This window comes from Notolepis coatsorum (genome assembly GCF_963971535.1).
Source record: "Notolepis coatsorum genome assembly, chromosome: 9".
NCBI classification, from domain to species: Eukaryota; Metazoa; Chordata; class Actinopteri; order Aulopiformes; family Paralepididae; genus Notolepis; species Notolepis coatsorum.
The window spans coordinates 96,431,810-96,448,861 of NC_140173.1; the positions used below are offsets into that span (position 1 = coordinate 96,431,810).

General features: G+C 45.5%; 1 protein-coding gene across 1 annotated transcript in view; it reads left to right on the top strand.

The window, feature by feature from the left end:
* The window catches only part of abch1 (ATP-binding cassette, sub-family H, member 1), a gene marked incomplete at both ends in the record, with an annotated part of 152,615 nt that overhangs the window by 52,148 nt on the left and 83,415 nt on the right, over nucleotides 1-17,052 (top strand). The window contains one exon of the mRNA XM_084321942.1: nucleotides 8,399-8,492. Within this exon, the coding sequence (XP_084178068.1) occupies nucleotides 8,399-8,492 (94 nt within the window). The remainder of the gene's footprint in view (nucleotides 1-8,398; nucleotides 8,493-17,052) is intronic.

The window sequence follows — 17,052 nt, forward strand, 5'->3', positions numbered from 1 at the left end:
TCGAAATGGAGCAAATAACCCAAGGCAGGACGAAAATGCCGGAAACATATAAGCCTCTTTCTCAATGTATACCAGTGTTAGAATGACTTTATTGTGTTCATCAAGGTAGCAGACGATATGCAAGCCGTCTATAACAATGTGTACTGTGTATAATACGAGTGATAATACATTATAATTTCAGACTCTGGTCTCTGAGGAGACAAATACATATCATTGCAAAAAGATCTATCTGGAATATTCTGGGTTTATCGCTCAAATGCCCTGGGTCTCTTAGATCATTCTGGAACATAAAATAGTCTAGGCACTAGTATACTCTACAACCTTCTAGAATATAAGGCACCATGACAACGAAGCCTACAACTCTAACAATAAACATCCGGTGTGTATACACATAGCAGATAATAAATTAAATGAAGTTCTATCAGTCTTTAATAATATTTTAAAAATTAACCACACTTAAACGTATGAACACTACAAGGTTATTCTAACAATTTAAGTAATCACTCCATTGAAGGCACATTGAAGCTCTAAAAGGCGCTGCTTTTCTATCTTATCTAATCTGTTAATTCGATTCTAGTGGCTTCTCCACGTTGATAATTATTCTATCTCTCATTCCTTATCTATATCTTTCCATTGATTTTTATTTTATTTAATTTTTTCTTCTCATTACTCTATATTTTTTAAAATATATTTTAACTTACATTGTTCTTTTCCAATGTTCTTCACATTAAGGTGTCAATATTGCTCTACAATCTTTTCCTTTTTTCCTTTTTTCCACACGTTAGTAGAGGGTTCAAATGAATATGTCGATAAAAGTTTATTCTCTTTTTTTATTTTTTATTTTATTTTTTCTGTCATTTATCACAACACTTCATTACAGTAAGGGAAGGTGCAAGACCAAAAGCGACATTCTATTGCAATAGAATGGAAATGTTAGATCCTATGGCAATTAGCATAGGTAGATTAAGATTACAATGCTCAGTTTGGGCAATCCGGTGGACTATGGGAGAAAGTCAATCGCGGAGGATGTGTTCTTGGAACACAGGCCTGTACGACTTTCTGGGTGAGGGGAAATTAGGGGATTTTTATTTGTATATATATATGTTTTTAAGCTCAGCTCTCAACGGGACCTCATTAATTGGATGTACATCTATTGTAGCTTCACACTCCAGAAACATTACCAAAAACTACACAAAAACATGCATAGATTATGGCTAGTTTGAATATAATGGTATGGAACACCGGTGGGATAAACAAACAACACAAACGCAAAAGCGTGCTCACACTGATGAAAAAAGAACATGTGGACGTGGCTCTATTAAGCGAAACGCACATTTTAGAGGAAGACATAAATACGTTAGCGGATAACATATACCATAATATTAGTCACTCTTCTTTTGTTACGAGAACTAGAGGGGTAGCCATAGTCGTCAGACGCAAATTAAATATCGAATTGAAAGGGGTATGGTCGGATGCTGAGGGGCGCATAACTATAGCTAGGATTATACACAATAACAGCGGTATATGCCCCAAATTTGTACGAAGTGGGTTTCTTCACTTCACTAACCGGAGAAATGTTAAACCATCCCGAATACTCATATATAATAGGTGCGGATTTTAATGCCATTTGGAACCCAAGGATGGACAAAACTTACCTTACCTTTTCCAGCGAACAAAAAAATTCATCTAAAGCATTAAAAGATTGGTCGAAATCAACAGGGGTAACTGATTTATGGCGTTCACTTAACCCCATGACCCGCAAGTACTCCTGTCGTTCGTCGAGACACAACACACTATCCAGAATTGATTACGTCTTTGCATCCCCGAGAATATTTGATAAATATGAAGTGGAAATGACACCCAATGCGCTATCAGATCACTGCTACTTAATCCTGAAAGCAACATTTGGTACACTATCTTCCCGGGCCCCAAGATGGCGTTTTAATTCTATGCTGCTTAACAACAATGAATTCATTACACAAATTAAAGAAGCTCTCACAATATTCCTACGGGATAATGCTAACTCGGTGCAAGATCCCAGAATATTATGGATGTCGGTAAAGACTATGATTAAGGATTTCTCGGATAGATTTTCCTCCATATTGCGCAAAAATCAAAACACAAAACTATCTGAAATGGAAACGCTTTACTCAACGCTTTTTAATTCTTTAAAATACAACAACTCTACTAGACTAGAAAACCAAGTAAACATTCTAAAGACAGAGATCAAAGCAATATACAGACAAAAATCGGAATTGCAAATACGCAGCACAAGACAACAGCAGTACTTCCAAGGCTCTAAACCTAGTCACCTATTAGCCATGCGACTAAGAATTAATGCAAAATTTGCAGATATAACTGCCATTAGGAAACAACAAGCTCTAGTAACAGAACCCAAAATAATAAACGATACATTCAAAGAATTCTACTCCGATTTATATAATTCAGAAACGACCTTTGATCAAGACAAATTAGACACATATCTTAATCAAATTACTCTCCCTAAACTTACGGAGGACGACGCTAAACAGTTAGAAGTACCGATCACATTAGAAGAACTCAAGAAGGCCATATCCGGAATGAAAAACGGCAAGGCTCCGGGAATTGACGGTATCCCATCAGAAATGTACATTTCTTGCTGGGACATATTTGGACCCTTATTACTAAATATGATCTTATACTCAGTCAAAGAGGGAAGCTTCCATAAACACCAAAATACCGCACTCATTTCAGTTCTTCACAAAAAAGACAAAGACCCCACTGAGTGCGGTAGTTACCGTCCTTTAAGCCTCCTCGGAACCGATGTCAAACTGTACTCTAAGATATTAGCCATCAGATTGCAAAAGCATATGACGTCTTTAGTTCATCCGGACCAAACAGGCTTCATAAAAGGTCGCCTGATCAATGATAACATAAGGCGAATACTGCACGTACTAGATGCAGACAAAGAGGACACCACACCTAAGGCGATACTATCCCTGGATGCTATGAAAGCATTTGACAGGTTGGAATGGTCGTTTCTATGGGCAGTATTAGAAAGGATGGGGTTAGGAAAAGGATTCATTGATATGATTAAAGTACTATACAAGGACCCATCGGCCAGGATTACAACAGGCACATTCATCTCCAATATCTTTCCGGTATCACGCTCAGCCAGACAGGGTTGCCCTCTTAGTCCCGGACTATTCGATCTATCATTAGAACCTTCAGCACAATTTATAAGACAATCCCAACACATAGAACCAATAGTAATCAAGGGCACACATCTTAAAATTAGTTTATATGCGGACGACGTAATATTGTTCATGCAAAACCCCAACAACACATTGCCGCATTTACTCAAGTTGATAGAAAACTTTGGTGATTTATCGGGATTTAAAATAAATTGGCCTAAGTCGGCTTTTCTTCCTCTTAACACCAGTGCAAAAAAAGACACAACCCTACCAGGTGCGATACCCATGGTCAAACATTTCAGATGCTTGGGTGTGGAAATATTTCCCACCATAAGACAAACGGTGAAGCACAATTACACAAAAATACAGAACAAAATCAAAGACGACCTGGACAGGTGGGCAAAACTTAAAAACTCAGTACAGGCAAGGGTATCAATAGTTAAGATGGATGTATTACCAAGAATCAATTTCTTCAGCTCAATGCTTCCGTTACCTCCTCCAGAGGGCTACTGGAAAAGATTACAAACCTCCACATACAAATTTATTTGGAATAACAAACCACCTCGCATAAAAAGATCCACCGCACAGAGAAATAAAGCAGACGGTGGCATGGCAATCCCAGATTTTTTACAATATTTTAAGGCCTTCACATTAAGACCAGTGAAGATATGGTTTGACCCCCAGGCTTTGGTATCTTGGAGAGAATTAGAAGAAAACATGGTAGCCCCACAGAGACTGAAAGACATAGCACACACTAAACTTTCAATCAAGCATTGTGAGCGAGAATTTGGCCCAATAATTACCCATGCAATCAGAACATGGCGGGAAACACAAAAGAAATATCCTAACCCTCAAGAATGGCATAATCACACTCCCATATTCAATAACAATGCACTCTTAATGGGAAAACGACCTATAAGATTCCCTATATGGGAAGAGAAAGGCATACACTCATTAGGGGATATTTTTAATAACAAGGGCCTCTGTAGTTATGTCGAAATATGCATAAAGTTTAACCTCACCGAGTCCACATGGCTTTTTTACATACAGTTACGACTTTGTATGAGATCTCACGGTGTTCCATTACTCGTACCAATTGAACACCACAGATACCACAAATTTTTCTATGAAAGAGATACATTGGTAGGTTTTGTATCAAGTTTTTATTATCAATTACTAACGTCCTCGTATGAAACCCTTCAAATAGACACTGTCTGGAGGAGGGATATACCAGACCTGGAATATGACTTTGATTGGCAAGGAGCCTGGGCAAATGTCCGACTTACATCAAGGAACCCGGATCATCAACAAATCAATCTGAACTATATTCACAGGACATACTTGACTCCTATAAGGCTGTGCAAAATGGGGCTTATACAAGACTCCAAATGCTCCCAATGTACAAATGGGGACGAAGGAACATTTATGCACATGTATTGGGACTGCCCACCAGTTAAGGCATTCTGGAAAGATGTGTCCCAACAATTATCAACACTCGTATTTTGGAATATACCTGTACACCCTGCGGTATTACTATTGAATGATGTTTTTGAGTTTGCAGTGAATCCACAACTAAAAAGATTGGTTTTATCGGGTATCACAGTAGCTAAAAAACTGATCGCATCACGTTGGTTTCAACCGGAAAAAATGTGCCGAAAAGTGTGGTTTCTTACATATCTTGATGTGATATATCAAGAAATATCTACAGCAAGAATTCTGGGGCTCAATGAATCCAAAATGTCAATGTGGTTAGAAGTGGTGGAGAGAATAAAAGCTAGCTTATAATGGTGGTGTCTGGTTAGGAGTGAGGGATAATGGAGGTACTATCCAAGAGGGGGTCCGGGAGGGGGGGGTTTGAGCTGGAGCATATGTGTGTAGGGTTTTAGAAAATAGGTATTAGGGGTATATTATATACTAACATTTATATAATTGTAATTTCGCTGGATATACACTGTATACGGCTAAAATGTTATTATAGACTATTTTTGTTTTATCCTGTTTCTGTACTTGCATATATTATAACCACCTTTACTGAAAGTTTCATTATGCATTGTGTGTTGAGTACTGACTTTTAATAATTTTTTGTTTTGCAATAATAAAAAAATATATAAAAAAAAAAAAGCTGATCTCTCTCACATGTTTTGGTCCTGCCCAGGGCTTAGACCATTATGGTCCTCAATATTTACTGTGCTCTCGATAGTACTAGATACTACAATACAGCCCTGTCCACTGTTGGCCATTTTCGGGGTACCGGCTGAGCCTCTCCCTATTAAAGGGGAACTATTTTACTATTTCTTTCACTATTTGGGCACTTTTACACAATTCCTGTGAGTCTATGGAACACCTCTGTAATATCTTTTATTTTTTTATTCATTGTTTTGTATTTCTAATCAAGTCCTCAAAAACAGCATTTTTCTACCTCAAGATCTCGAGCCGTTTTGAGCCTGGGCTCCAACCACTGTGTGCAGCTCATCATGTACCTCGCCATTATCATGCAGCGGTGTCTCTCTGACATCACAAATCATCACATTTTCAGATGACTCAGTTCAGTGAGGGTGAATATTGTGAGAGGAGAATTGGAAGAATGCGCCAATATGAGAATTAGAGACATAGATCATATTAATATAAGTTCACATAGCTAGGAAACAATGCTAAACACTCAAAAAGGCCATTTATAAGATAGTTCCCCTTTAAGCCAAACGATACTGACATGTTGGCTTTTGCCACGCTCTTGGCCAGACGGAGAATACTCCTAGTCTGGAAATTGTCTACACCTCCCCCCTTCTCCGCCTGGCTAAAAGATATGGTCTTGTTTCTAAAACTAGAGAAGATTAAGTATGCACTTAGAGGAGTTAACGAAAGATTCTTTAAAAAGTGGCAGCCGTTCATTTCTTACTTTAACAGCCTACCTGTTCTCCCTCCTGACTGAGTGTCTTCCTTCTTTGGGTGACCCTCCCATCTAACCAGGCCCAACAGTACTATGTAATACCACCAGATAACTATGTATACTCCATAACTGATTAATGTACCATATCTGACTCAGACTATTTTCCTTTTGTTTATTATTTTTTATTATTAAATTTTTCTTTGTTATATTTGTATTTTGTATCATTTAATTTAATTGTATTATTGTCAGTAGCAATTATTATTATTGTCGTCTGTATTTTAAACTTTTCTCTTGTTGCATGTTATGTATATAGCCCTACCTGTTGATCCGTGGGGTGGGTGGGTGGGTGGGTTGGGTGGGGTAGATTATACAAAAAAAGGGAAAAAGGGTGAATGAATAATTCTGACTTTGTAATTGTACAAACTTGCTTCACCAATAAAAACTTTTGTTAAAAATAAAAATTAAAGAAAATTACAGAAAATTATCACTAAAGTGCTATCTGTTGCAGCTGCACTCTTTTCCATAAAAATAGCATATTTGGATAAGTGTGACCATTTCACAGAAAAGGATCACCAAGTTACCATTTCTCAAAAAATATAAATAAATACAGAAAATAAGCACTCGTTCACTCAGTGGACATTTCTAGCTCAATGCGAGGTCTGCTGCTGCTGGCTAATAATACGGTCAATACGTGGGGAGATCTTTGACAAGGCAACACGCATGTCATCCTCAAGGCTCAACTTGGCCCTATATTTTGTTTTCAGAGCTGTCATGGATGAAAAGCCAGCTTCACACAGATATGTGGTGCTGAATGGTATCAACACATTAACTGCTACATAATGAGATAATTGGTACTCAGCACCACACTCTGAAACGAGCTCTCTAGGTGGTATCAGATGAGATTTCAATGAGTTCTTCCAAGAGTTTGGATGGAGATGTGCCAGGAAGCTTTGTCTCAATGTTGTCTGTAAAGGTTTTTTTTATCCAGAGTAACTTGGTGATCCTTTTCTGTGTTTTATTAAATAATTATTTTCAGACTTTGAGAAATGGTCAAACTTATCCAAATATGGTATTTTCATGGAAAACAGTGCACTTTAGTGATAATTTTCTGTAATCCAAAAAGAATTTAAAATTTTTATTTAAAAATTTTTTCAATCTCAAGGCACCCCTGGTAGCTCTCTGAGGCAACCTAGGGTGCCGCGGCACCCCTGTTGAGAACCGCTGGTATAGGGTATAGGGTATAGGATAGGGTTATGGTCAAGGTTAGGGTTGAGGTAAGGTACATGTTTACAAACAAACATCATGATACGTTTTACAACTTTGTAGGAAAAAGAGACGATTCCCATTAACACTTTCAGTGCCAGCCATAACGTTGATTAATGTCCTTGAGTGCCAGCATCCACTTCAATGATAGCGTTAAAAACGCATAATCTATGTTTTAAATTATGGCTATGTGTCTAATCTGCCCATCGCTTATCAATGACTTGTTTGCAGTCAACATTGTCTAAACGGATTGTTTTTTAATCGGTTCATATCCTTTTTATAGCATTTCGAAAAGCTATAGTTTTCTCGAAAATTTCTGTAAAAAAGAAAGATTCCCTCATAAACGCCATTTATTGGAATATTCTCGAATACACTAGACACGTTGTCATTTGTCGGCCTATTTATGAATCGTTTTCAAATAAACGCTAGATTATCGATAGTATATGTGTACTTATGCCCGCTATAGAAGCGAGCTGAGAAATCGATTCTCTCATTTCCTCAACAGCACACACACACACACACACACACACACACACACACATATACACATACGGGACACGCTGTTATCTCAGTGAAGACAGCTCTGATTATCCTAAGACTGGTAACATAGACTCCTTACCTTAGATCAGATGTTCTCCAAAAAGATTATTCCAATTCCTGATTGCCATTCCAAATATCGATCGCGTTTATTGATTGATTATTGGCTGCTGTAAATATATATTCCAGGCTGCTTTCCATCTCGCGATCACTTCCCTCGTCATCAGATCCCTTGCCAGCATAGTGGAGCGAGGAGGCTCCCCCTCCACAGATCCACCAGTATAATCGAATGGCCTGCAGTTACACAGGGATAGACGATAGGGGGCGGTATTTTCCCATCGGAGCTCCTAGAGGGGCTCCTGTACCAACGGGAGACTCGGTTGATGAAATATGAATTCAGATCGCTAATAAAAAAATCAAACGACAATTCGTGTTGTCGGCACTCAACGGCATTACACGTCGCTGGCACTCAAAGTGTTAAAATGTCCTTTGTGATTCCTGTGATCAGTAACGGGTGTTTGGTTTGCTGTCCCTGTAGGATCTGGCAGCATCTGGTGGAGATTGTCAAGACGGGGAAGGTCTCAGTCATCATCACTACTCACTACATAGAGGAGGCCAGGCAGGCCAACGTGGTGAGATGACACACTGGAAACACACACACACACACACGTGCATGCATTGCAGACATACACACACACACACACACACACACACACCACACACCACACACACCACACACACACACACACACACACACACACACACACACACACACCACACACACACACACACACACACACACACACACACACACACACACACACACACACACACACACACACACACACACACACACACACAAACACACAAACACACAAATACTAAAGCCAGAGAGAGGAATTCACCAAAGCTGTGAGCTGCGGCCATATTAGTCATTCTGAGCGGGCAGTTCTGAGGTCCCTTATTACTGTAACAATGAGTCCTTTGAGGCCTCCTCTGTGTCACCCAGCTGGACGAGAGGTACTCTCTATTAGTTACAACAGTCTGGACAGAGAGAGAGAGAGAGAGAGAGAGAGAGAGAGAGAGAGAGAGAGAGAGAGAGAGAGAGAGAGAGAGAGAGAGAGAGAGAGAGAGAGAGAGAGAGAGAGAGAGAGAGAGAGAGAGAGAGAGAGAGAGAGAGAGAGAGAGAGAGAGAGAGAGAGAGAGATTGCTTTATACTAATTGGATTCCAAAGTAGATCACATAATCCTTTGGGGATGTCATTTAAATGTTTGCAACACAATAGTAGCACAACAACATATTTTACCACAATGTAGGTAAATTGTTTTGTCTTGTTTATTAATTTAGTTTTTTAGAAAGGTCATTCCAGCCAGCTGGATCAACTTTAATCCAAACACGAATTAGCTTCCGACTGAAGTTGGCATTTTTTAAGTAGTAATCTTATTTGTATGCTACTCATTGTGAATAGTGGGACTGTCCACTACTAGGGGCGACAGTGGCTCAGGAGGTAGAGCGGTTGTCTGGTAGTCGGAAGGTTCCTGGTTCGATTCCCACTCCTCCCGGGCAGCATGTCGATGTGTCCTTGAGCAAGACACTTAACCCCTAATTGCTCCCGATGTACAGGTCGGCACCTTGCATGGTCACCTCTACCATCGGTGTGTGAATGTGTGCGTGAATGGGTGAATGGGAGGAACAAAATTGTAGGGCTGTCCCCGACTAAGGATTTGTATAGTCGACTTGTAGTTGACGAAATTAGCCGATAGTCGACTATAAAAGAAATTAATAAAATAAAAAGTACTTATTTTTTTTTTCATCATTCCATTTGGGCTATGGGGGTGCTTAATGTCTGAAGGAGTCGACGGAAGGCTTCTTGTCCTCTGAAAAAGCATGCAATTGGTCCACTGATGGATACATCTTGATATTTGTCTAGTCTAATGTGTTCATTAGATGGGTGAAATCCTCTTTCAGTGCCTCTGTGCCTGTTTTCTTAGGCAGTTAGCCTCTGGTATGCATGCCATTAGCGTTAGCCACGCTTCTAGGCCTCTTTTCTTTTGGAAAGAATAATACTTTTGTTTTTTTTTATTTTTTAACTAAGAGGTTGGCAGTCGACTACGGCTCCTTTCGAGCGATTAGTTGACTATTCGACTAATAGGGGTCAGCCCTACTGTAACTGAGGGGTTACAAAACCCTGACTGTATTAAAGATTGTGATAGATTAAACCACTGCTAGTTATGTACTTTAATTACTGGCCAGACAGTACATCAAATATAGATGGTGAACACCCACAAGAACACGGCATTGACACAGAAATAGTATTTGAGGGTAATTTATTATTATTAGGCAACGTTAGGTTACAGAATGAGAATTAGGGTCGCGCTTGTATGGCGAAGAATATATGTAAAGTCAGTCAAGAGCATGAGTCACTAAGAATAGCAGGAATCCTACGATGGGTCTAAGTTGACACCACCTGTCGTATAGTAGCAACTATATAGGGCAACACTGGTACCGACTGGAGACAATGGGTTCCCTCCGGGGGTGTAAGGCCTGGAGGGTAGAGGAATGTTCGGGTACTCTGTCTGATTCAATGAGGAATAAAGAGACTCCAGGTACAGGAGTCGGTCCTTGTAAACTCCCTTGATCAGCAGCAAAGTAATAATTGTAATCCAGATGCTCGACAGCATTGATGACAGCTAGCCAGCCCCGTCCACGAGGCCGACCCGAGTTGTAATCCTCACGAGGTTGAATCCCAAACGATAGTGGAAATCAACTATGCTCTTCTCCGGGTACCACGTTCCAAATCAATATAATCCAACCAGGAATGGTTCTGCAATCGCCGACGCCGATTCTCCTGTGTACATGTCCAACGGTTCTCCGCCTAGGACTCCTCGGGTCTGGGCGACGTATTTAGGCCACACAGCCTGGTTAAGTACACTAGCTAAAGACACAACGAACCGCTGGGTAATGTTACACACGAAAGAACTGTGGCCGCACGATATACAATAAATGAACGACTATTTACTTCACATTAGATTAAGTCGAACTCAACGTTACTTCATTAAACTCTGACACTTTTACCATTCTATTCGCACGCGGTTCTCAATGCTCTGTTAGACGCAAGGTTGCTCACTTCACTGCACGTTGACTCGTGGTGAAGGTGGGTAAGGTACTGCACGTAACTGAATTGAACTAAGCACGGTGTGCGCACCTTGCGCTGTATTTATACTTAAGTGAATATCTAGTCCCAACCTCAGTCCTTGTCTGGTATCACTACGCTGACTCCGGGCATGTTCCGACATGCCTGCAGTTGTCTTTGAACTTGCCGTTGGGGGCTTGCGCGCTGGCGCCTGGGGGCGCTGTCCAATAGGAGAGCGAATATTACTCTGGTCTGAATGCAGGTAAAGGGATATTCCGTGTATATATATAAATAATATACAAAGTATATCAAACAATAAAGGTAGATTCTCAGTTTAATCTGGCCCTTCACAACAGCCGCCTCCTAATTAGTCTGCACCTAATTAGTTAAAGGGAGACAGATTAATAGTCCAGTCAACTGCTCAATGTCTGTTGTGGGGAGTAGGGCAATCTACAAAGTCAGTGGGTCATGATCGTCATCAGGGGGGTCAGGGAGCCTCGGCAACTCTATCAGCCTCGCCACGGGTCGGGTGTGACAGTGAGGCAGGTCGGCCATCCTGGGTATACTGGGCTGTGCTCGCCACTTGCGACAGTCTAGACGAGTCCGCTGGAAGCAACGTACTGCTTCTCTTCCGTTCAGTATCCAATAGCGACGTCGGATCTCAGCGAAGACTCTCTCTGCCCCAGCGTGGTGCACATCCTCGTCGTATTTCTTTATGATGAGCTCAGTGACCTTGTGTCGGCTGTTGAGGACTATAGGAAACTTGACGTCATCCGTTAAGTCCGGGGCCCGTCTCAGACGACCACCCACCCTGATGAGGCCATGGGTGTCGCGCTCGGGGGCCAAGTGGAGCAGTCTGCTGTCTGACGGGATTGGCTTTGTTCCCTGCAGGCAGTCTAGCTCGTCGGGGAACGAGTCTCTTTGGGCTCGCTGTAACAGAAGGAGTTCTGCCTCTGCGTAGTTCGATGCGTTAATGTCGGTAGTGGGGGGAACCTCAGGGTGGTGCCACAGGAATGTCTTTAGCTGCGCACTCTCAAAGGTGAGGCAGTCGTCTATGTTAGGGTCAGTGGGGACTGGGGTGTGCGTCAACCCACAGAACATAGATTTCTTGATCTCTGCCTCCTCTTGACTAGCCTCCCGAGGGGTGGGGGTAGGCCACTCTTCCTCCGGGAGCTTGAGGAACTCAGGACCGTCACTGTAGATATTGTGACGTGTGAGGTCATCTAGGGACATCCCCCGTGTGATGACATCGGCTGGGTTCTGTTTCGTGTCCACGTACCTCCAGCACGCTGATCCTACTAGGTCTTGAATCTCTGTGATTCTGACTCCCACGAAGACCTTGTATCTACAAGAATCGGACTGGATCCATGTGAGTACGGTCATGGAGTCTGACCACAATATTGTTCTTTGCACCGGGATGGTGAGTTCACGTTGGATTAACGTGGCGAGTTGCGCACCTACCAGAGCTGCGCAGAGCTCTAGACGCGGGATCGATTGTTGCTTGCGGGGGGCTATCCTTGAGCGAGCCAGGATGAAGGCTGTGTGTATTTCTCCTCCCTCTCGGGCCCGCAAGTAAGCCACTGAACCGTAGGCCACTTCCGAGGCGTCGCTGAAGACGTGCAGGTCCATCTGGCACGTCTCCAGCTGCACTGTGGGTGGGAAGTAGCTTCGGCGTATGTTCACATTTTGGAGCGAGCTGAGTTCTCTCTCCCACTCTCTCCAGGTGGAAGCTAGGTGGTCGGGTATGGGGTCGTCCCAGCCCTGTTCCTTGTCCCACAGCTCTCGTACAATCATTTTCGCCCGAGTGGTGTAAGGTAGGATACACCCCAGCGGGTCGTACTGACTTGCGAGTGTTCTGTATACGCTCCGTCTGGTGGTCGGTAGAGGGGTCGACCTTCCCTGCTCCGTGGTCAGGGGTGTGTATTTGTAATGGAGCGAGTCTGTTTTGAAGCGCCAGACTAGGCCCAATGTCATTTCCTGTGCTTCACCTGGGGTGGTCGCCATCCAGGTCTCGCTGCTTGCTGCCTTTGTCTCTGAGGAGAGGCTGCGAAGTACTTGAGGGTCACTGCTGGCCCACTGCCGGAGATCAAAGCCGCCTTTGATCAGTGAGGCGCGGAGCTTGAGCAGGAGGGCTTCGGCTTCTTCTGGCGTCGAGACGCTTTGCAGACAGTTGTCCACGTAGAAACTCCTCTCTACACTTTGTCTGACCTCCTCGTCAGCTTCAGGGTCTTCTGTCACATGTTTTTGCAGTGCGAACGTAGCACAGCATGGGCTGCATGTGGTTCCGAAGGGGAGGACCTCCCATTGGTAGATGGATGGTTGCTCATCTTTGATCCTCTCTCTCCATAGGAACCGCAGCAAGGGCTTGTCCTCCTCCACTAGTCGCACCTGCAGGAACATCCCTTTGATGTCGCCGCTGATGGCCACCTTGTCTTGGCGGAAACGTAGTAGTACGCCGAGGAGAGAGGGGCCGAGTGTCGGGCCGGGCAAGAGTTCTTTATTCAGATTCTGTAGTCCGATCTGGTAGCTGCAGTTGAATACAATGCGATCCTTGCCATTGTGGTGGACCTTGTGGTGGGGCACGTACCAAGATTCGATCGTCTGGTCGGCCTCTTGAATGTCAATTTTCTTTATGTGTCCCGCTGTGATCAGCTTGTCGATCTCAGCGCGGTACACAGTGGCTTGAGTGGGGTCTTTGGCTAGACGCCGCTCGGTGTTCAGTAGATATCGCTCTGTCGCTTCTTTTGAGGCGTGGAGGGTGGGCATACCCTCTCGCCTCAAGAGTGGAGTTGCGTATCTCATCACTCCGTTGACCTCGACTCTCTTTGTCCTCTGCTCGAGGAGGGCTATGGCATAAGTGTCTTCCTTTGAGCGAACGAGTTTCTTTTCATTCTTAAAGGGCATCGCGTCTAGTGTCCATAGCCTCTTGACGTGCTGTAAGAGGGTGGTGTCTTCTTCGTTTATCCTCGTATAGAGACAGCGAGTGGCTGTCGGTCGGTTGGAAGACCCGGAGAGGGGGCCTTGTAGTGTCCAACCCAGGCGGGTCTCGACCGCTGCTGGACAGCCTCTGGGCCCGATGTGGACCCGGTCCGTTGGGACGATGAGGTGTGCGTGGTCGGATCCTATGAGCAGGGTCGGGGTGGCGTCGTCGATGAGCGGTATAGGTAGTTGACGTAGGTGCACGTATTTCTCCATCAGCTTTGGGATGGGGTAGGTGTACTGTGACAGGCCTATGTCGTGGCTGGTGAAGGCGTTAGTGATGCTATACTGCTTCTCGGGCTGCCCGACCGCTGCTATCGTGAAGGAGACATTTTCACCCTTTATGGTCTTCAGGTCTCTTCTAATGGTACGGATTGTCATTGTCTCTTCGCTCCCCCGCAGACCCAGCCGGGCTGCGGCGGATGCGAGGAGGAGAGTCTTTTCTGACCCATCGCCTAGGACGGCGTAAGTGTCCATGACCTTGTCCTCGTAGCTTAAGATCACTCGGACCACCTTCAAGAGCACTCGGGAGCTCCCGCTCTTCGCAGGGTCTATGTACATGACGTTCACTCTCGAGCTGCTTGGTGGTACGGGTTTCTTCTTGTTGCTGTCGTGTAGGACCTCCAAGTGGGCGCCGTCGCACTTGCTGCATCTTTTCTTTAGGCGGCACTCAGCTGCCATATGGCTGCGCGCGCAGCGGAAGCAGCAGCGGTTGGCTTTGATCCACTGACTCACCTCGTCAGCGGTCAGCTTCTTGAAGGTGTCACATTCAGACAGCCAATGTTCATTTTCACAGTACTGGCATACAATCTTCCACTTCCCCTTGGTCTGGGGGGTGCTGTGGTTCTTGTGCTGCGGCACTGACTCGGCCTGGTGCATAACTGTCACTGACCGGCGGTTATCGTTGGACCTCCGAGGTCCATCTCTTGGGCTAGATCCACTCCACACGAATGTGTCCAGTCGTAGGCTGCTAACTTCTCTTGCGAGGAAAGCGGCCAGGTCTAGGAGGGATGGCTCTGGGCCGTTGGGATCACGGTGGTCTCTCTGCCGCCGAAAACGCTCTTGGCGGGCTGGAGGGAGCTTCTCCAGTATTCGCTCCACATTAGAATTTGCATACAGTTCATATCTCCCCTTCTCCTTTTGGGACCCCAGCATCCCCACGAGGGATTGTACCTTGATAGAGAGGTCATCCAGTGCTCTATTGTCTTTGGCTGGGGGGAGGCGGTCGATATCCCGTATTTCTTGGATCACGTAATCCCATATGCGTCCATAACGCTGGTCGAGGGCCACCAGAGCCGCGGAGTATGGGGTGCTTGAGTTGGAATATGCCAGCGCTATGTTATGCGCTCTGGGCACCTTGAGATGCTCGAGGAGGATGGTATATTTGTACGACTCGTCGGGGACATCGGACATCATAGTCTCCAAACACATGCGTAATTCCGTGTACTGTGCTCTTTCCTCGCGCGTAAAGTCTGGGAACGTCGGTGTGCCAAGGTACGATGCCATGGATGGCTGGTACATTGGTGAGCGTAGGGGAAGAGGCCTCCTGGGCGAGTCTCCCCGTACGTGTGGTCGTGGGTTAGTACTTGGTGGGTACCAGAGGCCGGGTCCCCAGGTGCTGTTCCTCGGTGCTGACTGTACGTCAAACTCACCCGTGAGTTGGGTCGGGGGTTTGTAGTGCAGTGACTCGGGGCTGAAGTCGGGGCTGTACTAGGCCTCCTGGTCCAGAGTACGTTTGCGCTGGTGGGCTTGATATTCCTCCTCTTCCTCTTCTAGGTCCTGGAGTCTTCGAGTTAGTCTCTCGGCGACGTAGGCCGGTTCTTCCCGTTGGCTGGGTCTCGTATGGACCGGTCGGGGAGGGGGCTCGGAGACGTAGACAGGTTCCTCCTGTTGGCCGGGTCCCGGGTCGCTTTGTCGGGTAGGGGAAGGTGCCCTAGACCCTTGTCGTGATGATCTCCGGGAGCTCCGTGCGGAGAGAGGGGGTGTCGCCCTGGCGATCAATTGTTCTATCATCTGCGCCTGCAGCCGGTCGCGCTCTGCTTCGCGCTGTGCATTGGCGGCGTCGCGCTGTGCATTGGCGCGGTCTCGTTCGATGTTCTCTTCCATCTGAAGGCGCCTCTCCTCCAGTCTTATGCGGTCGTCCTCACTCCTTTGTTGCGCCTGGAGGCGCTCTCGTTCAGTTGCAGAGTGTTCGCGCTCACTAAGGGCTTGCGCTTGGAGTTGCGCGTGAAGGCGCTCTCGTTCCGCTGCAGAGCGTTCGCGCTCGCTTAATTGTTGCGCCTGGAGGCGCTCTCGTTGTTCACGCTCGCTCATCTGTTGAGCCTGGAGGCGCTCTCGTTCCACGGCAGAGTGTTCGCGCTCACTTAATTGTTTCGCCCGGAGGCGCTCTCGTTCCACGGCAGAGTGTTCGCGCTCACTAAGGGCTTGCGCTTGGAGTTGCGCGTGCAGGCGCTCTCTTTCCGTGGGCAGAGTGTTCGCGCTCACTAAGCGTCTTTGCTTGAAGCCGGTCGCGCTCACCCTGGAGTCTGTCTCTTTCGGTTGAGGCTGTCAGTGTGGCGATCAAGGCTTGCGCCAGTCTCTGGTCCGCCTCGCTGGGGGATGACACTGACGGAGGTGATCGGGTGCTGACAGGGCTTGTTGGGGATCTGTTCTCCTGGCGCGCTCCGAGGTCTATCTCCTGGGCGCGGTTCTCTTCTCTTGGTGGTGTGTCGGGTTCTATCCCTGGAGCGCGTTCTTTATCCTGGAGCGCTCCGGGGTCTATCCCGGTGACGCTGTCTGGAGGTATAGTCACGTCATGTCCCACCTGGTCCCCCCCGTGAGCTGAGTCAGTTTCGTTTGAACCCACTGGGGTCTCTACTGGCAGGGTCGCCAAGTCGATAGGATTGGACATGCTTAGACTATCCGATTTATCCGTATTTAACGTCTGTTTAGATAAGCTAGGGGGTAGAACGAAAGGGAATTCCTCCAGATATGGAGGTAGCTGACGTTTGCGCTGCGGGCGTTCTAGCTTAGGGGAGCCGCTTGGGGAGTGTTCACCGCTGGCCATGTTAATATTAATATTATATTAAATATTACACTGA